Below are 24,412 nucleotides of genomic sequence, written 5' to 3' on the forward strand. Positions count from 1 at the left end.
AAGACTTATTCAGTTTTATTATAATTATAATAATATTTTATTATTATTATTTTTTAAAAAAGAAATGAAATCGTAGGCTGAACTGAGCTATTGCAGTCCAGATTAATTCCAGCTGTGTTCTTTGACCCAAAAAAAACAAAAGGTGGCGAATTGAATATTATATAATAGTGACACTGTCTCCATTGGAAATCGGGAACCCAAACATAAGAAAATATGAACAGAAAAGAAAAAAATACAAATTAAGAAAAACAAAAACAAAAAAAAAAAAAAGCAGGGGCCAGTTTGAGAGAGATGGAAATCATTGAACGGGACGCTGAGATGGGGAGTAAATTCAGGCTGGTCAGTCTCCTGTGAACACTCATATTCTGCCACCCGTCAGCGTCTTGTAGTAGACCAAATCCTCTTTCACTGGTCTTCTCTTTATAGGCTCCAATCTACATCCTCTCTCCATTTTTAGATAAACAGAATTTTATAGAAAAAAAAATAAAAAAAAAAGAAGAAGAAAAATTAGCAATATCCATACATAACTACTCGTTGCTTTTATTCTTATTATTTTATTTAATAATAATATCCGTTTTCTTGTACTCACTACTACCTCCTATAATTGCGGAGTCTTTCAACGTTCATTGTTCATGTTTACTATTGTTGTAACCTTTTAATCCCGCTTTTTCTTTATATGCCTTCTCTCACCTTTTGGTCCTTTTCTTAACTCCTTTTTCTGCTCCTAGTTTTTTTCAATTTTTTTTTTCTGATCTAGTTCATAAAAGAACAAAAAAATGAAAATGACAATCTCTAGCATAAATCAGATACAGAGAAGTTTAATTCTTGTTTGCTTCAGATGATATATTGTAGTTGTGCTGCAATTGCCATAGTGGAGAGTCGTTTTCAGGTGTGCTGCTTCTTCTTTCTTTTTTGCTATTTTTGTTTTTTTTTTTTTTTGTCTTATGTTTTATGTTTTATATTTTTTTTTTTTGTTTTTCTTCACTGGATTTCTAGCTATTCAGGTTTCATTAGCACCAAATAATGAAAAAAAGAAAAGAAAAGTAAAGAAAGTGTTAGTTTAGAGTTCTTTTTTTAAGTTTGAGAGAGGCGACGAGGGTTGCATTTTTTTCGATCTTTAGCTTGAGCTTTGATGATGTTTTGCCAGATTAGATACTGCCACTTTTGGCTGTGCAACAATTAGATTTCTTTTCTTCAAGATTTTTTAGTCTGATTTTTAGCTCTCCTTCGAGTCCTAAGTCTTTCAGTTCAGCGCCATCCTCAACCGTGTCAACTAACTTTTTTTCTGAGTACCTATTACCTAACGCGATAAAACTTTAATCGCTTATGTTTGTGGGTTTTCTGCTCATCTTTTCCATTGTCTTCAAGTTTTCAGCGTTTTTTTTTTTTTTTTTTTTTTTCTCTCTCTCTCTCTCTCTTTATTATTACTATCATTATTTTTTCCATGGAAATGAAACGAGTCCCCTTTTATGTGAATATTTTCTTTCCTCTCTCTTTCTCTTTTCTCTTTTTTTCTTTTTACTTGTATGACCATGTAACGATTTTTCATTGTTTAGGACTGAAAAGTATTACGTTTCTCACATTTTAAGTAGAAGTTGTTGCAGAGACTTAATTATTAATTATTGTGTTGAAATCTCTGTTCTGCATTTCGTCATCCACATCTTACATCGCTTCTTATATTTAATTTGTGATTAAGTAAAATTTAACTTTTCCTTTCTTTTCTGAGCAGGTGTATGATCGGCTTGCATTGAAAACATTCTAGTGATAAAAATGGCGAGGGAGTACATTGGATCACCGAAGCATCACCAGTTAGAATCTAAGAGGAAGCGCCTTACTTGGATCTTAGGGGTTAGTGGGCTTTGCGTATTGTCATACATCTTGGGAGCTTGGCAGAATAATAACGCTCCAACCAATCGTTCTGAGGTCTACACTAGAGTTGGTTGCGATATTGGGTCGTCTTCACCAGGTGATAATAGCCAATCCTCACAAGTTTCATCGTTATCGTCATCTTCATCATCATCATCATCATCATCATCATCTACTGCACTGGACTTTGAAAGCCATCATCAAGTTGAGATTTCTAAATCTGGTAGAGTCCAAAATTTCCCGGCATGTGACATGCACTACAGTGAATCCACTCCCTGCCAAGATCCTGTGAGAGCAAGGAAGTTTGACAGAAACATGTTGAAATATAGAGAGAGGCATTGCCCAACCAAGGAAGAGCTCCTCCTCTGCTTAATACCCCCTCCGCCAAAGTATAAGACGCCTTTCAAATGGCCTCAGAGCCGAGATTATGCCTGGTACGACAACATTCCTCATAGAGAGCTCAGCATCGAGAAAGCTGTTCAGAATTGGATTCAAGTGGAGGGTGACAGATTTAGATTCCCTGGTGGAGGAACCATGTTCCCGCGCGGAGCTGATGCCTATATAGATGACATTAATCAGCTCATTTCTCTTACCAGTGGAAAGATCAGAACCGCTATTGATACAGGGTGTGGTGTAAGTATAATAAATAATTCTTCCCCCCAAAAAAAAAAAAAAAAAAAAAAGAAAGAAGAAAGGAAAAACTTTTTCCACATGATCTGTTAACACTAACGTTATTTTTTACTATGCCACTGATAATTTTGTTATAGTCTATACTTGTTGTATAGTAATCTCTAATACGTTTTCCCCTTGACCCCCTTGCCTGCCTATGTGGCTGGTAAGGTAGCAAGTTGGGGAGCTTATTTGTTGAAGAGGGACATCCTAGCAATGTCTTTTGCTCCAAGGGACACACACGAAGCACAGGTGCAGTTTGCATTGGAGCGGGGAGTTCCTGCAATGATTGGGATTATGGCTTCAAAGAGGCTTCCCTACCCAGCAAGGGCTTTTGATATGGCTCATTGTTCACGTTGCTTGATACCTTGGAATAAATATGGTACAGCATGCTGGTATGAAAATTTATTCAATGAAAAGTTACATGGGAATTTGAATGTGTTAGCTTTTTTGCAGATGGAATGTATCTAATTGAAGTGGACAGAGTTTTAAGACCGGGTGGTTATTGGATTCTTTCAGGCCCCCCTATCCGCTGGAAGAAGTACTGGAGAGGGTGGGAAAGAACCCAAGAGGATTTGAAACATGAGCAGGATTCTATTGAGGATGTTGCCAAGCGCCTCTGTTGGAAGAAAGTGATCGAAAAAGATGATCTTGCCATCTGGCAAAAGCCCAACAATCACGTTGAGTGTGTTAAGAGCAGGATGATCTATAAAACACCACACATATGCAAATCTGACAATCCAGACACCGCTTGGTACTCCCTTGATCTCTCTTGGTATTCATATGATCAATGACTTGGACAAATCTTTAATGCTCTTAATTGTGCAAAAAAGGTACAGAGATATGGAGACTTGCATTACCCCATTGCCAGAGGTAAGCAGTTCTGATGAAGTAGCTGGTGGGGATTTGGAGAAGTGGCCTGAACGTGCATTTGCCGTCCCTCCTAGAATTAGTAGCGGTTCAATACCGGGAATCAATGCAGAGAAATTCGAAGAGGATAATGAGCTGTGGAAGGATAGGGTGTCACATTACAAGCGAATTATACCCCTACACCAAGGACGGTACCGAAATGTGATGGACATGAATGCTAATATTGGTGGATTAGCAGCGGCGATGGTAAACTATCCAGTGTGGGTTATGAATGTGGTCCCTGTCAACTCAAATCAGGATACTCTTGGTGTTATTTACGAACGTGGTTTCATCGGAACATACCAGGATTGGTGCGAGGCATTCTCAACTTACCCAAGAACGTACGACCTCATCCATGCTACTGGTGTTTTCAGTATATACCAGGACAGGTAAGAAGGACAACTTTTTTTCCCTTGTTCGATGGACATGTATAAATACAGGTCATCTACCATGTGGATATCTGCATCTTGTTAAGATGCAGGATCACATGTAATCAAAAGTGACGACTATATATAATTCTGTGTCAAATATATCCTCTGCATGGTAAAATTTCTCTCTCTCTCTCTCTCTCTATATATATATATATATTGAAGTTGAACATGCATTTTGTGCAATATATTGAAGGTGTGACATTAATCATATTCTGCTGGAGATGGATAGAATTTTGAGGCCAGAAGGGACAGTTATATTCAGGGATACAGTGGAGCTCCTTGTAAAGATAAAGAGCATTACAGAGGGGATGAGATGGAAGAGCCAAATCATGGACCATGAAAGCGGACCGTTTAATCCAGAGAAGATTCTTGTTTCTGTCAAAACTTACTGGACTGGTGAAGCTAATACAGAAAAGAAACAGTAGTAGAGTCCTCATACAGAGTTGTGGTGTATACTCGTTTCTTCCCCTAATTTTGTTGCAACATTCAAGGATTTTTTCTTTTGTCTTCGTTGGGCAGTAATTACCATAATTGCATAATTTCTCTGCTAAACACTAGCTGACATTGAAGCTTGACTTGGCTCCTTTACATTCTCAAATGGATCATGATATATGACTGACCATGATGAATGATATAGGACTGACCATGATGAATGATATTAGACGGATGGTATTTGGTGAATAAACACAATAGATAATAACGCTATTAAAGTTAATCAAGCCACAGCATAGGAATGTAATGTTCAGGGACCCAAAATTAATTTAAAAAAATCTAATGAGAGGGGGTTGTTGTAGACAAGGGGCTACAAAACACACATGCAACATGGATAAAGAAGTGAGATGGGGTTGTTGTAAACTAGGGGCTTCAAAACACACATGCAACATGGATTAAGGAGTTCAATTAGTCTCCATGGGCAATTTGCAAGACTCTTAAAGGTGCTGTTAATGAATAGAAATACAAAACAAAGTTACTTGACAATTTTAATAATTTAGTCTACATTTATTGCCTCTATTGCCCGGATTATTCTATATTGACAGCTATTTATCTAGTCAAAATAAAAATTGAAAAGAATAAGGGGTCCAGGTTAGTATCGGAATATGTGGGTAAGACTAAAAATAAATTTTACGACGAAATTCATTGTAATGCTTAGATTTTGATGGTAGAGGAGAATATAAGTATACTTCTTTTGACAAAAAGAAAACGTTACAGAGCATGATGATTTTTTTTTGGTGGTGAAGAGAGCATGGTGAGTATTTCTTTTGGGGTGAAAAGAGCATAGTGAATGACATGTTGTATGGGAAAGAATGTCAAAAGGTCATTGCCTTTGCTTTATTGTAGGGAGTAAACCGAGTGAAAAACCAAACATAGAACAAATATCTTTTTTTTTTTTTTTTTTTTTTCCAGCAAAAAAAGAGAAAAAAAATAATTTTTTCCTAAATATGAATACAACCTGTTTATGTGATACGAGGATGGTTGGGTTAGGTGGCATGGTGTGCTAGTTTAGTTTGGTTAGTTGAAGAAAAAGGGAGGCCAGCATGACACTGACAGCGTGCGGGAGTGCGTGTGCTTGTGCAGGTGCGGGTTCGGGTGCGGGTGCGGATGTGGTGTTCAGGGTTTGGAACAAACGAGAGGTTTATTTTTCCGATTGGGATGAGCTTTATGAGACTCTGAGAGAGAGAGAGAGAGAGGGAGAGGAGGTGGGGTGGCAACTGGCGCAAAGAGAGATATTCGGGTAATAGAAAAGAAAAAGAAAAAAACGAAAGTAGAGACGCTCAAAACACCTTCAATTCCAACCCTCTTTACTGCACCATGTCTATGTGATGTGGCTTTGGCTGCTATTCTTCATTCACATTCTGTTCTATTCTAAAAAATTGAAATTGAGAGGAAAAGGATTGAATCTTGCCCTCCCCTCCTAGAAGAAAGAAAGAAAGAAAGAAAGATTTCAATCAAATCAAAAGAGGAAATAGATAAGCACATCAAAGCCGAAGCAAGTAAAAACACAGAGAATAGATTCGATGGGGGATGGGAATACGATAACAATAGACAACCTAGAAGACCAAGTGGGAAAAGTGGTGGAGCAGACAAAGGAGCTGCAGGAAGAGGCACTTGCCCTGATTAACAAGAACGCCACCGACGAACAATCTCTCCGCCAACGTGCCCAATCCCTCGACTCTTCTATTTGCCGCCTCCGTTCTTTAATTGATTCTCTGCTCTCCGACAAGCTCTTGGATCCCAAGCTTGCCGACAAGGCAGACCACTACTCTTTCTCTTTTCCTTTCTTTCTGCTTTCGCTGCTGCTTGCTGGCTTTGCTTTGCTTGCTGCTGCTGCTGCATGTATCTTTATGCTTTTTTATTTTATTTTTTTAATCAATTAGGCATTCAGTTTCTTGGGTTGGATTACCGCTGGATCCATCAAAAACATCCTTTTCATGTTTCCCTTTTCATAAACCCTCAAATTCTGAATGTGAATTTCGTAAATTCATTTTTGCAGCTTGAAGAAGAGTTGCAGAAGGCCAGATGCATCCTGAGCGATGGAGACGCTGCTTCCTTTCTTCCTGGAAAACCGCATGGCCGCTTTCTGAAGATGTTTCTAGGCCCAATTAATGTACGAGCCTCTCGCAGAGATATCCAGCTCAAGGTTAAAGAGGAGTACAACAGTTACAGAGTATGCTTTTCCTGCTTCTGTCTTTTCTTCAACTTTGCGTCATCAATCATGCGCCTTTTTCTTTTCTTATCAATTGTTTTTCCTCCTCCTGCATTCATTCCCAAAATTTTTTGTATTTCTACTTTAGATTTGTATATCCTATTAGGTGAGCTTCTCACATACAAAATCCTTTTACTCCGCTTTTTGCCTTGGCAAACATTCTATCGAGCAATCAATCTTTGGACAGAATCATTGCTGACACTGATTCCCAACGATGTAATCATGGCGTGCGGAACTTTATCTTTTATTCCCTAGTTGTTTCTGAAAGAGTTTGATCCATTTAAGCAGAATTTCGCATTTTCTCCTCCTGATTCATTGCTCTCTATCCTTTAGAATTGCATATTTTTTACGTTTTCTTACCCCGCCGTATAGCTTATGAAGGTTCACTCGCTATATTATTGTATTGAGCAGGATAGAACTGCTCTTCTGTTTCTTCTTTTCCCCTCAACTCTACTTATTCTGCGATCCTGGATTTGGGATGGATGCCTGCCAGCATTCCCAGTTCAGCTTTACCAGGTATGTACTATGGAATCCTCATTATGATATAAAGATTCTGCCAATATTGCTATTGCTATGATTGATTCCTATTGGATTTAATTTTTAATGTATGCTTTTCAGGCATGGTTGTTGTTCCTATACACAGGATTGGCATTGCGAGAAAACATACTCAGAATGAATGGAAGTGATATTCGTCCATGGTAAGAACATACAGTATTTCACAATAGCTTTCCACGTAATACTACTGAACCCACTATTTTGCTAGTTGGACATCTCTGGAGTCAATTGTAGAACAGAAATTTGTACCTTCATATTCTTTACAGGACAAACTAAAGGAATGATGATAACTTATTTTTTCATAAGCTTAATTGATCATTATTTGATTAATACTGGCCTGTATGGGTCCCATATTTAAACAATGTCCATTTTGTATGCTTTATTTTTAGTTTCCTTTATTCTTCCCTTTATCTTTTGTGTTGGTAGATACCCTTCAATTTTTTCAGTTAGCTTCATCTTAACGGTTGATTTCTATTTTCCTTGTAATATATGTCTAGGATACTAAGATTGGTGTACTTAAATGAAAGTTTCAATGCAGGTCCAAAAGCAATTTTATGGGTTGATATTTTGAATTAAGATATTGGATTGTGAATAAACATTTATAATTTATGGCTTAACATGATATCTTGTTGCCCTTTGAGAGTGCATACTCACTAATTAGCTTGTTCACATTTCTCTTTTGTCCAATCTGATCAACTGCTTTGATGCATGTATATATGTGTGTGTGTGTGCTTGCTACTTTTGCAAGCACTTAGAGTACATGAGGTTAGCCCCGGGGTCTCAATTTTTTATTCAATTATTCTCCTTCTTGTGTGAGAGTACATGAGTTGGTTGAATTTCAATTTTTAAAGATGTGACAGGGATTTATTTAAGAGACTGATAGTGGAAATCTAGAAATTAGTTATCCTTGAATACCCTCATTCTGTGACCATTTTGGTGAAAATGGAGAATGGAATGGTTCATGTTTGCCAAAAAGTGAGAATTTGAGGATGAATAGGATATCAATTCGTACCAACTTCTGAAGTTAATTATCTACTTATGGACCATTGATTTTTCATTTTGCTGTCACAAGCGGAGTTTGTTTTATTTCATTTTCCTTGCCGTTGGGAATAGTTGGTCTCATTGGTATATTTTCTGATACATGACTTGAGTTGCAGGTGCCTGTAACAGTACCTATATTGAATTGTCTATTTATAAGCATCTTTAATAGATCTGGTTCTGTTTCATTCCGCATCTAGTGATGCGAATACTTGGTTGATGTTTTATATTTGTAATCTATGATGTACAATTTCACAGGTTTCAGTTAGGTAACTCCTCCTTTAGTAATGTTTTTGTTTTTGTTTTTTTTAGTAGCTATTGTATCTCTCATCTCTGTCTTTTCTCTCTTTACTGTTTTGTCTCTTTTATCGATCCACATTTTCCTCCAATACTATATAATATCTCCCTAATCTTTTATTAATGGATGATTACAAAATTTACCCATGTACTTTGGATTGGATCTAAGTTTGGTTCCTAAACGCTTAAGCAATGCCAGCCTTTTCTATTCACTAATGTCAAAGTGGTTCGTCTATTAAAATTTGTTATTAGACTTTGAGAAAATTTACCATCTAGAATCAGTTTATACAGACAATGTGCATGATTTATTTATTTATTTTTTACTAAACGAAAGGCATCTCTAATTCAAAGATGTAATGTCGAAGATTGTCCCAATTTCATTGTCTATATATTAATAGCTAGACTTTAACTTAATCAAGTAAATAGAGGTCCCAATTGTTTTTGGTTTTTGTTCTGGGAAAAAGTTTTGAACGAAAGGACCCTTTTTTCAGCATCTTTGAGGCTTGTTTCAAAGATGAGCTTTACTTACTACCACTAAGTCTATGTAATTAATGACTGGAACTTCAGTGGAACTATATCTGGTATCAATTTGTACTGTATTTTCACTGGTTCTTTGCATGCAAGCGACCTTTATGCTCTGAGTCGTTTTTTAGAGCTTTATTGATAAGCAATAACAGTGATATTTTGGTCACACTGACATTGCTTGGCAGTAAGTTCCTAGTTCAGTGGTATTGTCACCATGACATTGCACAAATCTGCTTATGCAGGTGGATATATCATCACTATTGTGCTATGGTTATGGCCCTTGTTAGTCTCACATGGGAGATTAAAGGACAACCAAATTGTTCTCAGAAGCAGGTAACTTTTGCTTCATTAGTGCCGAACTGCTATTTGTATGTGTTTTGCCCTTGTTTTTATCAGTTAAATCTCGTGCAGAGAGGAGTACAACTTTTCCTACAATGGGCTATGATGCAAGGAATTGCTATGCTTTTACAAAATAGATATCAACGTCAAAGACTCTATACTCGTATTGCATTGGGGAAGGTGCCATTTCTGAATTATTGGTCTGCTAAATATAGTGCCTTTGTTGTTTTATAACCTATTATATTATCATTTTATTTTCAAATACACCTAATTAAATCTTACATTTTAAACGTATCTTTTTGTCTCAACAGCTTTTTCTGTTCCTGAGAATCTTCATGACTTTTCATAGTATTATTTTTCATTTATTTACTAATTCATTTTGTTATTTTCAGGCTAAGAGGATGGATGTTGTGTGGGGAGAAACCGCTGGTGTACATGGCCAGTTGTGGGTGCTGTGTCCCATACTTTTTATTTTGCAGGTGCTTAAACATTGTGTTAGTCTTTCGTTGGCTTTTATTTTTTATTTTATTTTATTTTATTTTTGTTGCAAATGATGTACTGTGGCCTGGTATTTTAGGTCATTCACTCAATTAGATAACAAGTCTCTTATGTGCCCTGTTTGATAGTGTGAATGAACTTATGAATAAGCAGAATCCCAGTGGATAGAAGTTCTCAGCTGTGAAATCAAGTACCACATTGTGCAATCTCTTGTTGTAAATATCTCTTGACTATTTTAAAGTTTTTTATTTTTATCTTGTGGCATGTGTCAACGCATTTCTTTCAATTGCAAGGCTTCGTGTGTGTTTACTACCTGTCAATTGTTGTGTACTTGTGCAAAACCTGTTAACACTGCTCAGCTGAGAACAAGAAGACATGTTTTCAAGATTTTTTCCATTTATTTTTATATCTCTACTGTTTTTTTTTTTTTTTTAATAATTTGTTTTTTTTGGTGTTTTTGGTTTTTGGTTTTTATTTTTTTATATTTTTGGTAGTTTCTATGGTATTATTGCTTCAAATACTTTGTGTTTTATGTTTGTTTGTGGGGGAAGTTAGGGAAGAATTATAGTTATCTTACACTGGAATTGGATGGCACATTTTGTGAAACTAAATGATGGTAAATCTTCTTGTGGTTTTATTCATTAGGGTTTTGAGGCCTATGTTGGACTTCTATTGCTCAGGACTGCATTTGTTGGGTTTGTCTCTGAATGGCAGGTAATGTTGATCTGTTTCATGTTAAATCTAATTTGTCTGTCTTATCCATACCATATTGATAAAAATGAAATATCCATCAGTGCATAAAATATCAAGTGATGGAAAAACTATATTGGCAGGTGATTTTCTGTGGGATCCTTTTGGTGCTAATGGCGGTGGGGAACTTTCTAAATACAGTACAGACACTCATGGCAAAGTCAAGGTTTAAGGCAAAGATGAAAAGAAGTAAGAGCAAGCAGGAGTTGTAGTAAAGCCTCCCTAATTGTTAGGATTTATCTTAAGTCCTTCATAGGATCTCATTTTTGGAATGTTTTTCTTGGTCTATAACGTTTGTTGCTGGCTGCCAAAGTGAGGCAGTTTGGAATGTCTTTATAAAATGTTCATTTTGACCTTCATATGAATGTAGCATCTGTCCTTTCCAGTCTTTCCATTAAGTACTTTTGAAGCATAAAGTTGGTGCAGGTGCCAGGCAGGTTGTTCTACTTGCCTATATCATTTCGTTAGTTCGTTGTCCATTTGCATGAAAGGTGAAACCGACTTGATTTGTTCACGGTATCCGGGCTTGAAGAGGACAATGATAAAGATTTTTTTTTTTTTTTGGATGGAAAAAGGTAAAAATATTGAGACAATGGATCTGGGTGAACGATTATCTATCTCAGGGTTTGATGACCAAGCGTGCTTAGATAGAATGAAAAATAAATAATGCAAAACAGAATATTTTAGCAGCTAGCTTGAACAAAAAGATAGAAATTTTACAAATTCAAGATCCTAAAGACAATTCTAGTCAAGCATCAAGAACAGATTAATGGTTGGAGGTGCTGCTAGGTATGCAGTTTCAGTATTTTATGTTGGAGAAAGAAACGGTTTGTCATATCCTCTGTTGTGTAAGTCGATGGACATTGTATGTGGAAAGAAAGAGAAAGATTAGAAGGCGTTAGCCTTCTAAACATCGTATATGATGCAAAAGTCGGAAGCCTGATCTCGCATCACATAACATGGCTCCTAGCCTAATAAGTACTAGGCCCCGTTGTTTATATTTCAAATGTCAAAATCTATGGGAGTGTTTCTTGACTTTAGGCTAAGCTAAGCACGAGATAAGCGAGTATGCTGCCTCTAACCTTTATATTAAAGGAGGACTATGAACATCCTCAACCCGTACCCCTCACCCCACATAGATAAAAAACAAACAAATAAAGAAAAACAAAACCAATTGGTAAAGCCTGCAGGGACCATCTCTAATTAGGTACTCTTGCCCCCGTGTGCGATCTACCTATTTCTGGAATATTTTTAATTTTTTTAATTTTATTTATTTTTTTAATTTTAATATTTTTATTATTTTTTTAATTTTTGGAATAAAATCCAAAAGAAATAAAAAATAAAAAAAATTGGTGAACGACTTAGAGAGGATTGAAAGGAAGGAGTCCTGCATTGCATAGATAAGTACGTTAGTTATCAAGTTAAAGACCTTGTAATGGTTGTTTAGAATTAGAAGATGAAAAAGGAAAAAAATCTTTTCATACTTATCTCGTTCTTGTACCGCACGTTAAGGCAACTTACCGGACTCAGAGAACCATGATAAGTCGCATCGTGATACAAATGACATTTTGGATAATTTTGTTAATCTGAAAAACTCCAACAGTTTGCTTATTTTAACTGCCATCTAGCTATAGCATAAAAACACGTAAATGATCAAATAACGAAGAGGATTCGGGCACACTTCCAAACATCACCCGGTGCAGAAAACCAACACAATTTGTGTTGGTTTTTGGTTTTTGTTTGTGTTTTTTATTTTTTTTTAACAATATAGTTAACTTCCCCCCAAAAAAAAAAAAAAATAGTTGTCTAACAAACTCTAACTCTAAATAAGCAAATTACTCATAATTAAGCTGAATAATATAAAAAACAGAAATTGAAAATTAATAATGTTAGAGAAATGGCACCTTATTGTGTGTGGATTTTGTTTTTTATTTTTAAGTTTTTTTTACTAAATTGAGTATAGTTTGCATACTTTAATAGTTTGTCAGTGGTAATTAGACATCTTGATTAATCATAAATTTAAGATGAAAAAAATATAAATATCAAATAAAATTGTAGTGGATTTTAATTTTTGTTTGATCTTTTTTCCCTTTACATTTTTAATTAATTGGTATGTCGAATCCAATCTAACTACTACTAATACATATTAACAGACAATTAAAGTAAACAAACTATGCACAGTTTAAGATAACAATAGTTAATATTTTCTTTTTTATTATAATTTTTTTATCTAATTGTGTGCAATTTACTTATGTTAAACATTAGCTAATGATAGTTAAAGTTTATTTATAAAGTTAAGGAAGAAAAAAAAAAAAAACACAAAACATATAATTTTAAATTGTGTTAGTTCTTGGTTTTTTTTTTTTTCTCCAAACATTTAATTGTTGAAGATGTCTAATAAATTATAATTACCATTAGTTAATATTTAACATAAGTGAATTAATTATATAGGAAAAAAATAAAAAATAAAAACTAAAAACCAACCAATGTTGGCAAAATATCTTACCAAATTAATGGCACCAGAGTTTTTATGTTTATTTTTTATTTTCATTTTCATCTTTCTTCCATTAATTTAATATTTCAAAGTCAAACTAAATACTATGGAAAGGATCAATAGTAAACTATAACAAAACCAATTAGGAGACGATGGAAATTAAACAAGTAATATAACATTTTCAACTCCAGATCAAGTTGAAATTTTTGAGCCTGAGCCCAAATTCTTTCATTTTTTATGCCAAACGAGTAATGTAGTAAAAAAAAAGAAAAAAAAAAAGAAAAAGAAAAAGAAAACTAACAAAGTAACTGAAAGCTTGAGCAGGAAAACAAAAGGAAAGGGGAAAAAAAATAAAAAAAAATGAATAACCTGCTTCTGAAAACTCACTTTATCTTCTTCCGGGCTTGTTTCTTTTCTCCTGTACCTCAGCACTCAAAAGAATATGATAATGTGCTACGGATGCTTTAGAGCAAGCTTTTATTTCTCTCTCTTAATTCAATCCCTTCCGTTTGGCCTTTAAACGGGTCTTTATTCACCAATAAATCAACAAATAAGAAAGAAGTGATATAATTGACAGACATATGTCCAACCAAAGGTTTTCCGTCTCAGAGCTAAGTAAAAATCGCGCGGATAAGGTCAATGAAGGAGAAGCTAATGACGATGATGATAACGAAAATGGTGATGATGATTAATGAGGAAGGGGAGTGTAAAAAATTTTGAAAAGGGGGTCAAGGAGAAAAGGAATGAAAGGAAGAATGCACGTTATGAAGTTTTAAACTTAGGGCAGATTACATGGATACATGATATGGTACATTACGTGGAGGAAGATCGAGCCAGACACCAACTGAACTGAGCATCCCATGAGCAGCTAGCTACCTAGCTTGCTGGGTATTATTGAACCATGGCCAAGAAAGAGGGTGCCCCATTTCCGCCTCCCGTAGCTGATGTGCCAGTTGCTTTCTGTCTCTGGATTAATTCGATCTTATAAGCCATTTTCTTCCCATGATCTTCTAATTCCTCATTGTCATCTTCGTCCTCGTCTTCATCTTCTTGCTCAATATCTTCGCTATCAGGCTCCTCAATCTGATCATAATCATCTACTATTAATTGTTGTTTTACCGGAGGTTGTTGTCGATGATTCTCTTGTTGTTCCACCAACTCCTTCACAATGTCTTCTGGCTTCAAATTCGAAAATTATAATCAGCACCTATCCATATATATATATATATATATACACATGTAATGTAATACCTTTAGTAGGGAGTTCCAGCGATCTTGCCCAGTAGCATGTAAACTATATATACATGCATGATATTAATTTATAGGAAATGAATTACCTTCTCAGAAGCCCCTTGGACTACCGTTCCCTCCCCGAAAAAGCTCGATGGCAAGCCTAAACTGCTTGTGATCTCCACACGATCTGTAGTTGCTGCGGTTTTGTTTTCTGATTCTCTAACTAGCTCTGGTTGTTGATTTGGTGCCGCCATACTAGTTTCCGCATCACCCTTGTCTTGGGACTGTTTAGCAGCTGAAATGGAACGTTGCTCGCCGGCGTGGGCACTTGAACTACCAATGATGTTCACCTTTTTCAGGTGCAAGGCATCAAGTTGATGAAAGTAAGGGCAGGTTTTTGAATCGTCGGGCCGTTTCTTGTTACTTTCCTTGATCTTCTTAAAGTACTTGTTGATGTTCTCCCATTTCTCTTTACATCTCTTGGCACTCCTCTTGTAGCCCATCCGCTGCATGCCGGAGGAAATTTCTTCCCAAAGAGGGCCCTTGGGCCCTACCTCTTGATACCTGGATTCAAGTCCACCCCTTAAGTTTATTAGGGCAACAACTTCTGCCTTGGGCCATCTCGAGGAGGAGGTAGCTTCCAAAGTAGTAGTAGTAGTATTGATTCTGGATCCACCGGTGAACTCCAATTGTGGTGTTGCATGTTGTTCTGCATTAACAGCCACAGCTATCTGATCCGTATAGGCAGATGGTTGTTGTTGTTGTTGCTGAGTGCATTGAGATTGATCTTTATGTTTTTGTTTATCTTGCTGCTGCTGCTGCTGAGTCAGTGACGGTACTGCTGGTGGTGGTGGTGGTGGTGCAGAAGCAGGAGGTGCAGGATGATGAATATTATTTCCTACTGGTGGAGGTAGTTGGATAATCTGACCTGTAATTTTTTGTAGAAAAGAAATAATGGCAGCATCCCTGGAAGCAGATATGGCACGCTCTTGAGCCATCAGTTCGTGCTCGCGGCTCAGCCTAGTCATCTCTTGCCGCTTCCAAGCTTCTTCCCTTATCATCCGATCCTCTTCTCTCTTCTCAATTATCTCCAGGAACTTTTGCTGCATGGCCTCTTGTTTCTGCATCACCTGTTTCATTAAGTTTTCAAAAAATTCCATCATCCTATGAGAGCTCTCTTTCCAAGACTCCCTTTTACGTTTGCGGCTGATGTTGGATGGCTCTCCTTCCAAGTCATCATCCTCGTTGTCATCGTCATCCTGGGAACTCGGTGAAGAGGACGAGCTGTTGGACGAGAAGCTAGTAACACCGGTGGGGAATATGCCTGCTGTGGACGCAGTCATATTTGCATGGGTGGCTGGTTTGGTCATATCCAGAGGAGGAATCATGGGCATACTAGTGGACGCTGAAGGAAGTTTGGAGGGGGTGGTCGAAAGAGAAGGGGAGACTCTAAAGGATGAAATGGGCATGGGGTTGACAGCAGCAACGAATTGGTTGGCAGTTTGGGTTGTCGCACTATGGAGAGCCTCCAGCTGAGTGAAAAACTTGTAGCTTTTGCCATCTTGACGACCAGCTCGGCCTTCTTTGGTTCGTTTATAGTACTTATGCACGTTTTCAAATTTTTCCTTGCATTTCTTGGCACTCCGTTTGTAACCCAACTCTGCTAGCTTTCTGCAAGGTTACTCACATACAGTTAATATGTAGACATTATATCAAAACTCAAATCTATTCAAATAACTCATTCATAACTGATATATATACACACATACGTATAGATATATAGATATATGGGGCTTATCCCTCAAAACCATGGACACATTTTTCACTAATTTGCTTCCCAAAACTATGCAAATTCTCGCATTTCTCTCAAAACTATTGTTTTTATGTTGTTTTGATAAAATTAATTATACACAATCTATGTAGATTGTATGAAAATAAATTTATTTCTGTTTTCTTTCATTTTTATAGGTTGTGTGATTAATTTTGCCAAATTAATACAGAAAATTGCATTATTGGATTAAAACTATAGTTTGAGGGCAATGTGAGATTTTCAATAGTTTATAAGACAAAATAAACAATCTACATTTTAAAAGTTAAATGCTACTAACCCAAATATATATTTGCAAATTTATGCGTCGCATAAATCACATTTTTTAAAAATAATAATAATAATCCTGTGTATTTGCATAATTTCCCCAGGTTGATGACCACGCCATATAATTTACACGAAAACAAGAAGAAAAAAGGTAAATGAGTAACTAGGCCTCTGAGACGACGGGCCACCTCACTGAAATGCCTAGGCTTCTCTCTGGCCCATACAGTTGTCTCTTCCTATCCATTTATTTATTTATTTTTATTTTTTATTTTTTTATGATAAAGAACTCTTTTCATTAATTTGAAAGAACAAATAAAAAAAAAATTTCTCCGTTTTGGTTGTAACGAATTTAATTGTTTTCAGAAAAAATGGAAAAAAACTAAATAAAAAGATATAGAAGAAATCGTCTCGGGATTTCCAATCTCCCCATACTATTTGAACTTATAAAGTTAAAAATAAGAAAACGAAAAGAAAAAGAAAAATCTGAAGTAGGGGATTGGGCTGGGCACTAGTCATGCGGCAGGGGATTTGAGGCATTTTATATTCGAAAAAAAGAGAAAGAAGAAAGACGCCCAACTCGTGAATCGTGACGGAAAGAGAGACGGCATGTGCTTTTGTATGCAGAATGAGAAAGAAAAGATCATTTCCCAGAAGAATTTCATAAGCAGCTTATTAACAATATTAATAATCCACTTCCGTATCACCAACACAACCATATATGGAATCTATATATACATATTTTATGATAAACACAGACGAGATGAGATGAGCAAAATTGAGTGTTTTTATTTATTTATTTATTTATTATTTTTCCTGGTGATATGTATATATATATATAGATAAGAAATTAGCAATTGGTGATAGATAAAGGAGGTTTAATTGGAGCCGGGAAGGGAAGATAGATGGATCACCTGGAGACATCTTCCCAGAGGGGACCCTTAAGGGTGGCATCACGGAAGGAGGCATCCATGTCGGACCTAATCTTGAGAAGGGCCAAAGTTTCTTGACGAGGCCATCTGTTCCCGCTGCTCCCACCTCCACCTCCACCTCCAGCGCCACCGCCTCCTCCATCTGACAGACCCATAAACTCATCCAAATTCACACTTGCCGACGCCGGAGGCCTGCTACTGATTGGTGACGCCTCTTCTATTAGCTGCTGCCCCTGCTCTCCTCCTACCGCTTCTCCTTCCTGCATTTTTTATTTATTAATATTTTTTTTACTTTCTTGATGATTTCTATATCAAAGCCCCCCTCCGCTTCGCTATATGACTGGCAGCTGCAACTCTCTGTCTCCTTAATTTTCTTCTTCTTTTTCTTCCTCAGAAATCTAACAAGTAGCTTAAATTTCCCTCTCCGCCTGCAGGTGGTGACTCATGGTGAGAGAGGGATGGAGAAAGAGCAAATTAGAACAAGTTTTGGTGAAAGTTGAAACTAATTGGGATGTTAAAGGCAGAAGGAGAGTAGACAACTGGAAAGAAAAAGAAAAAAGAAAAAAAAAAAAAAAAAGGCAGAAAGTGAATTCCTACGAGTTAGTGTTCCTCTTCAGATTTGATTTTTATTCCTTTGTTTACTTGTTGAAAGAAAAAAAAAAAATAATAATAATAATTTATTTTATATATAGTTTTGAAAAAACTAAGAAAAAGCAATCAGTAAAGAGAGGATAATCATCATCATCAACTGCGCGGTACCCCGCTCTGCCTGCTCTGTAAAACTGACAGTGAAAAAGAAATAAAGAAAGAGAGGATGGGTCTGGGGGAGGAGGGAGAGATAAATGTAGAGAGAGACAGCGAGAGAAATGAATGGAGATGACTATCATGAGGATGATGATGATTAAGAGAGAGAAAGTGAAATGATATAACAAAGAGATGCTGTGTTGTCAGCGGCTCTAACTTTGCTGCTAATAATTGCTTGAACCATTTGCCAACATTATTTTATTTTATTTTATATATAAATATTTTATTTTATTTTTTAAATTAATCAAATAGGTTGTAATTAAGCGTGTTTTAAACTTGCTAAGTGTCGATAGAACTGTTTTATCCATTTCAAATAATTATTTTCTGCTCATCAAAATTGGATTATTATTAATTCAATTCTATTTGCTTAAATATTAATATATTTATTTGAGGAATTAATAGGTGAGTGAGAGTGAGCGAGGAGTTCTAAATTCTAATCCACCTTCAGTAGTTAGTTCAATTAAGCAGAGGGAGGGAGAAGCGCTGTGATGCTGTCAGATGACCTTTAGTTTTAACAAAGTTGTCGGACCCAACTCCATCTGACAATGCTTAATACGTCGCATGTGATTGGAGCAGCAGGAAAGTTAAAGAAAGAGAAACCGAAATTAGCATACTCTCTTCTGAATTCTAATCTAATTAATAATAATTTAAACGTATAAAAACTAAAGCTTATTAGATGGCAGCCAACAAATCCTTTACAACGTACTCTGTTCTTCCCTTGTATAAAAAATTTAATATTCTTACGCTCAAAAGCTCCGCAATTGTTAATGTAATAAGGATTACATTGTACTTTGTATTTGTATATCCAACCTCTATCACATTAACACAATGTGGGTCACCTTACAATCCCAACCTCGACCTTTTTATACATGCTGCAGCTGTAGAAACTAAATATCGTCGTGACAATTATGTTTCTGTGATCCATCATCCACCGTATATTAATAATTTAAGCATTCAGGTGTTCACAAAATAAACACATAGCCCCAGGACTTACTTCAAAAGCATATACAAGCAGAATACAATTAATAATTATTGTTTCGTTCAAAACCTAATTAATCACATTTATGAGTTGTGAACTGCCAAGATTTATTTGTCTGAGTTTGTAATCTATTTTGGATTTGTAAGAAAGGAAAAGAAAACAAGATATATAAGTGGAACAGAAATTAAACAAGAAAAAATAGTTACAAGGAAATGTAGAAAGTAGAAATGCAACTGAGTGGATGAATAATGAAATGGAATGTTGGGACAGGAACAGATTGGTACAGCTGTAGGAAGGGCCCATTTCGTGAGGCGGTAGAACGTGCAAGGCGTTTCTCCCGGATTTGAGAAATCCCTAACTGCCTGGCATCTACCCGATCACTGCACATGCGGCCACTTCCACTTGCTTCTTCTTTTTTACCACTTTTTAAAAATTATTATTATTATTATTATTTAAGGATACGTATTTACATTCCTTACTTTGTCACCCAACTTTAACTTTGGTATGAGGGAGGAAGAGAAAACACCTTCGAAGTTAAAAACATAGTACCTAGCCGTGGTATAATTACAGCAAAACAAAATTGGTAATGCTCTCTATCAATGGATATTAGAGAATTAAAAAAAGTAAAAAAAAAGAAAAAAGAAAAAGGAATCATGATGCACACGGTATATAAACCATCAATTTATCTCTGCTGGAAAATCCTAGTAGTAAAGTTTCTTTTTACATTTTTTTTTTTGGTATTTAAATTTCTTTGTAATTGAGTTCCAATATCCTAGGTATCTTAAATATAAAAATACATAGTTTCTCTCTCATAGGAACATTTGATAAATTTCATTAGGATTTTTTTTTTAACTTTTAAATCTTTTTAAAAGCTAATACTTAATGATGTATTTGGGTTTATATGAGTATTAATAAGGTTTACTTCATTTTTCTAAAGTTTTAATGTTTCATTAAACTCATATAAATCTCAAATATATCCTTAAATTTTAATAGTCATAGAAATTTAAAGGTTAATAAAAAGATCTTAATGGAAAATTTATTAGGTTTTCTGGTGAGAGATTGCTTATATATATATATATATTGTAAATTTAACTAAATTTGTTAAGAGGGATAATTCGATATACAAATTAGGATTCTTGAGTATTTTTCTTCTATCCTTGGTATGCTTGTTTTTTTAACATAGGAAATATTTTATCACATATGTTTTATTTGAATTTAATTATGCTTTAAAAATTTTACTAATAAAATGATATATATCATCTACTAGATTGACAATGCAATTGAAAAATAAGCATAAAAAGTACGGAAAAAAAATCAAGCAGAGGATCTAGATCCTTTAATATACACCCCTTCAGTATTGTCACTATTTTACTTAAATCACATAATTTTAAAAAGTTATCATTTATCTCCCTTTGGTTTTCTGAACTTATCAAAACAAACTCATTAGCTGGTTTTTTATAAGCTTATTTTAACAATTAAAGGATAAAATTGTTATTTTGCAATGTTATTTAATAACAAAATATTAATTTTTAACTTCTCTTTAGCCTTTAACCGTAAAAATTGATACAAATGAACTAGTTTTGATGGATAAAGAAAATTAAAGGAATGTTAACGATGATTTTTCAAAAACGTGAGATCTAAGTGAAATAATGACAAAACTAAAAAAATATAAATATAATTAGGCAAAAAAATTAAGTGCATCTTTTCCTATTTTTGGTGATATGCTCGTTTTGTTGTAATCTAAACTATCAAAGATAAGGAAATCTATAATGCTTATGAACTACATACGCCGCACTCACAAATATATATAGGAGAAACATGTGGGGTGCATTATATTGTGAGCGTGAGAATATGTATTTCTAGAGTATTGTAGATTTTTCCACCACCATGAAGGATCTTTACCAAAAGATCTTGTTTATTAAGTTTGATGCATGCTTGTCGAAGGTTTTATTTTTGTTTAGTGGGGAGAGCTTTGTTGTTAATAGTAAGTGTGACAATTTAGGTTATCACATAATAATACAATTTAAAAACGGCACACGAGTGAAAAATGACATGAAATTAGCGGATTTAGGTTTACTCTAAATATGTTTGGATTAAATTCGGATAAACCTGTTTGACATGATTATTAAACGTGTCAATTTTAGATTAATTCACTTAACTTGAAATTGACCTATTTAACTAAACGTGTCAATCCAACGCAACATAATTATAATTCATTTAATATAATATTTATTTACTTAAATATAATATGTTTAATGCATATATGGATTTATGACCACTAAAAAAATAAAATTTAATATGTTTAAAAATATTGGAGATATAGAAAATTAAAAACATGATTATTAATAATGTTTTATATTATTTTTAGAGAAGTAGTATTAGGTTAATTATGTATATATATATATATATATTTATATTTAACTATTATGTGAGATTGCTATATTATCATGTTATATGTTATATTAGTATAAATTTGTAACTATAATTATATGGTTTTATATATATATATATATATATATTTTTTTTTAATTTAAGATTAATCAATTACTAAATTATTTTATTTTATGTGAAATTATTAATTTAAACAAGTTAATTTATTTAATTGGATAAATTTCATATAAATGGGTCGTATTGATCTAAATTGACCCATTTAATAAATGAGTTATACGGATTGTGTCAGGTTACTTGTTTATTAAAGGGTCATGTTTGGGTTGAGGATTTCTGACACAATTAATAGATAAATCATATTTTGATTGGGTAATTTTAGCACGATTAATAAACAGGTTGACTCAAATACAAATTTGCCAATATGAATTGCCACTGTTCGTTAATAGTTGCTTTGTAATTTTTGGTATTTTGCTCATGTATGTGGATTTTATAGTTGATAAAACTATGCTGTGAATTATAAGGGTATCTGAATTTGACTTGAGCATGCTTGGATACCATTGGTGATGGTATTAAGGCCAATGTTATTAATGAGATGTTTGTACTTGTTTATTTTTGAATTGCTACTTTGAAAATCTTTTTAGAAGTCAGAAGTTTTAGTTACTTGTTGATTTGGTGTTTTGGGCATATTTGAAGATGCAAATGTTTCAAGTTTTGAGAATATGGTCATGTTGGATTCCACTTTGTAGCTTTATTTTGTAAATTTTAAACTTGGGTATTGAAAGTTGAGAGAAAGACTAGTATGAGCTTAGCTCTTGCTTGTTTGCTTACTTTTTGAGAGTTAGTGCATTTCTTGATATGCGTGGTATGCTAGTATTGGTTTATGAAATGATTAAATATAAGTGAGCAGTTGGTACGTTTTGGGGTTTATTGTAAAGGTGGTTGCTAGTACAACACCTTAATTTGGAGAAAAGATCGACATTGATGTCTATGACTTTTTATTTTTTTATTTTTATTTTTTATCTTTATTTGAATTGGTACACTTGGAAGCACCCTACTACTTATCGATATTTGAGAACACACTCTCTTTATTGAGATGGAAGAGATATAAATGTTGGACAACCATTGCTACCGTGATGAGATGGTTAAGTGTTCATTCAATCCACCACTGGAGGCTAGGTTGATTAAACCTATCCTTTTTAGGTTTGATTCAGCATCTATAAAAGTAGAAGCATATTCTAAAGAGGATATCAATAGCAGTAGAGAATGACTAGCACTAATAGAAAAAGAGGCATATTTGCCAATGATAACAAGAGCAGTACGATAACACCAATAGCATCACTTCCAGTTCCTTTTACTAGTAAGGGGAGCCATCACTAGGGCCGATGATCTAAAACTATATTGAGAAGCCCTTATGATGATGGGTGTGATCCATAGCCTTGATGTTGGTTAGAAGCAATTATAGTTGAAGCTATGGAATACCCCTTCCAGTTTTAGATCAATATTGATTTCTATATCTTGTTACAGATATTCCAGATGTAGAGATAGATCCAAAGCCATTTGATTGATATTGAGTAGTAAGAGCAAATTCATAGAGATTGGAATCCCGTACTAGGTACACTCATTTTAGTAACAATAGCCCTTAAGGTAGGTTTATTCAAAAGCCACTTTAGTTGATGTGTTCAAATCAATGTGCTTGATAACAATATTATCATCGCTGATTTGAAAATTAATAACTTTATTTTAAGTCTCTTCAAAAATTGAAATGAGGAGTTTCAATTTCAACCCACAAATATATGGTTTTTGACACTGATGCATCTGAGTATGCTAAGCGTTTTTGTGTCAAAGGTGGATTTGTGGATTTATCTACCATGTCTACTTGTTGTTTGCATACTTACCATTATCCATATGGTTAGATGGCTATATATAAAAAAGATTCATTCACTACGAAAGTTCTTTACCTTAGTAAAGACAAGTGCTACAAGTTATAGGCCTTTTGTTAAACTCAGTCATACAAGATCTCGTCACTTTAAGTGAATTCTTTCTACTACACCAAGCCTTAGGGACATGATGGTTATTCATTACAATTATGGCCTGGCAGAGTAAGCTTTCACTTCTTTATCTTCGTGGTTTCATTATTTCATTCCTTCTTAAAATGATGAAACCTTCAGATTTAAAGGTAGCTCCTGATGAATTATTTATAGTTTAGTGCAGCTCTTTCTCATGATTTAATTGCTATGTATTTAGCAACTAAACCCCTAATTCTTTCTCTTCATTATTTTTCATTTTAGTCACAGTTCATTAAAACAATTGTCCAAGATTACTAGATTGAAAATGCAACGCGCATAGTCTTAAATTCAAGAGTAGGTTGTCTCCTCTTCAACATTTCTACTTTCCAGATTTTCCTCCATACATTTACCACTTTCTTCATCATGTTGTTCCATCCTTCAGGGATGTCCGATAGGTGTGCGAGCCTCCTAAGAAAGCCTTCTAACAAGAATGTTACTTGAGCATTGTAAAAAATTGAAATGTCTTCTCTTGTGAACATTGATTATAAAAGGCAAAAGCTGTGAAAATCCTTATTTTTTGTGCATACATAAGCTTTCCTTGCTATTGTAATTTTTTTTTTTTTTATATGTTGGCACATATGATTACACCTAAGGCCATGATGGACCAATGCCTTTATCTATTACCATAATTTCTTGATTCATAGCATCAAGTATTTGCCCTTTAGATCTCATACTAGACTTATAAGCAGTGATATTGCCACCTTTGGAGACATGATCTTCTTTTATTCTCTTATGTTGATGGCAGAGAGGTTGGCACCTATGTTCTGGCTTTGGGGGGTGTTTCCTTTCTAAATTATGATGTACTGGGTTAGGTTGCCCTATAGGTCTAGGTCAAGGGTGACT

General features: G+C 34.8%; 3 protein-coding genes across 10 annotated transcripts; 2 read left to right on the top strand and 1 right to left on the bottom strand.

The window, feature by feature from the left end:
• The first annotated feature begins 255 nt into the window (after positions 1–255).
• On the top strand, positions 256–4,437 carry LOC107430040 (probable methyltransferase PMT18). Of its 2 annotated transcripts, none has more exons than XM_060818261.1 (6): positions 256–411; positions 1,730–2,499; positions 2,707–2,917; positions 2,992–3,289; positions 3,369–3,833; positions 4,069–4,437. In XM_060818261.1, exons 2-6 carry the CDS (start codon positions 1,771–1,773, stop codon positions 4,298–4,300), a joined length of 1,935 nt encoding a protein of 644 aa, XP_060674244.1. In that variant the 5' UTR covers positions 256–411; positions 1,730–1,770; the 3' UTR covers positions 4,301–4,437. The 2 variants fall into 2 exon arrangements, with proteins under 2 accessions (XP_060674244.1, XP_048319873.1); XM_048463916.2 differs by lacking the exon at positions 256–411 and adding an exon at positions 459–889.
• Positions 4,438–5,558: 1,121 nt separating this feature from the next.
• On the top strand, positions 5,559–10,969 carry LOC107430044 (uncharacterized). 5 transcript variants are annotated; one of them, XR_007237982.2, is made up of 10 exons: positions 5,560–6,124; positions 6,367–6,540; positions 6,991–7,095; positions 7,198–7,277; positions 9,237–9,327; positions 9,406–9,513; positions 9,726–9,812; positions 9,985–10,046; positions 10,477–10,545; positions 10,626–10,766. XR_007237982.2 is itself a non-coding variant. In XM_048463917.2 (9 exons), exons 1-9 carry the CDS (start codon positions 5,891–5,893, stop codon positions 10,791–10,793), a joined length of 1,116 nt encoding a protein of 371 aa, XP_048319874.1. In that variant the 5' UTR covers positions 5,559–5,890; the 3' UTR covers positions 10,794–10,969. The 5 variants fall into 5 exon arrangements, 3 of the variants coding, with proteins under 3 accessions (XP_048319874.1, XP_048319876.1, XP_048319875.1); XR_007237981.2 differs by having other exon boundaries at positions 10,665–10,766; XM_048463917.2 differs by lacking the exon at positions 9,985–10,046 and having other exon boundaries at positions 5,559–6,124; positions 10,626–10,969.
• A 2,261-nt stretch (positions 10,970–13,230) lies between these two features.
• LOC107430043 (trihelix transcription factor GTL1) lies at positions 13,231–18,329 on the bottom strand. Of its 3 annotated transcripts, XM_060818259.1 has the most exons (4): positions 17,930–18,325; positions 17,315–17,760; positions 14,413–15,979; positions 13,231–14,254 (listed from the first exon to the last, which is right to left on the bottom strand). In XM_060818259.1, the coding sequence occupies exons 2-4, from the start codon at positions 17,596–17,598 to the stop codon at positions 13,967–13,969; spliced, it is 2,139 nt and encodes a 712-aa protein (XP_060674242.1). In that variant the 5' UTR covers positions 17,599–17,760; positions 17,930–18,325; the 3' UTR covers positions 13,231–13,966. The 3 variants fall into 3 exon arrangements, with proteins under 3 accessions (XP_060674242.1, XP_015896309.3, XP_015896310.3); XM_016040823.4 differs by having other exon boundaries at positions 14,036–14,282; positions 17,315–18,329; XM_016040824.4 differs by having other exon boundaries at positions 14,097–14,250; positions 17,315–18,328.
• Positions 18,330–24,412: the final 6,083 nt, after the last annotated feature.

Source organism: Ziziphus jujuba, chromosome 6, assembly GCF_031755915.1.
Source record: "Ziziphus jujuba cultivar Dongzao chromosome 6, ASM3175591v1".
Lineage (NCBI taxonomy): Eukaryota > Viridiplantae > Streptophyta > Magnoliopsida > Rosales > Rhamnaceae > Ziziphus > Ziziphus jujuba.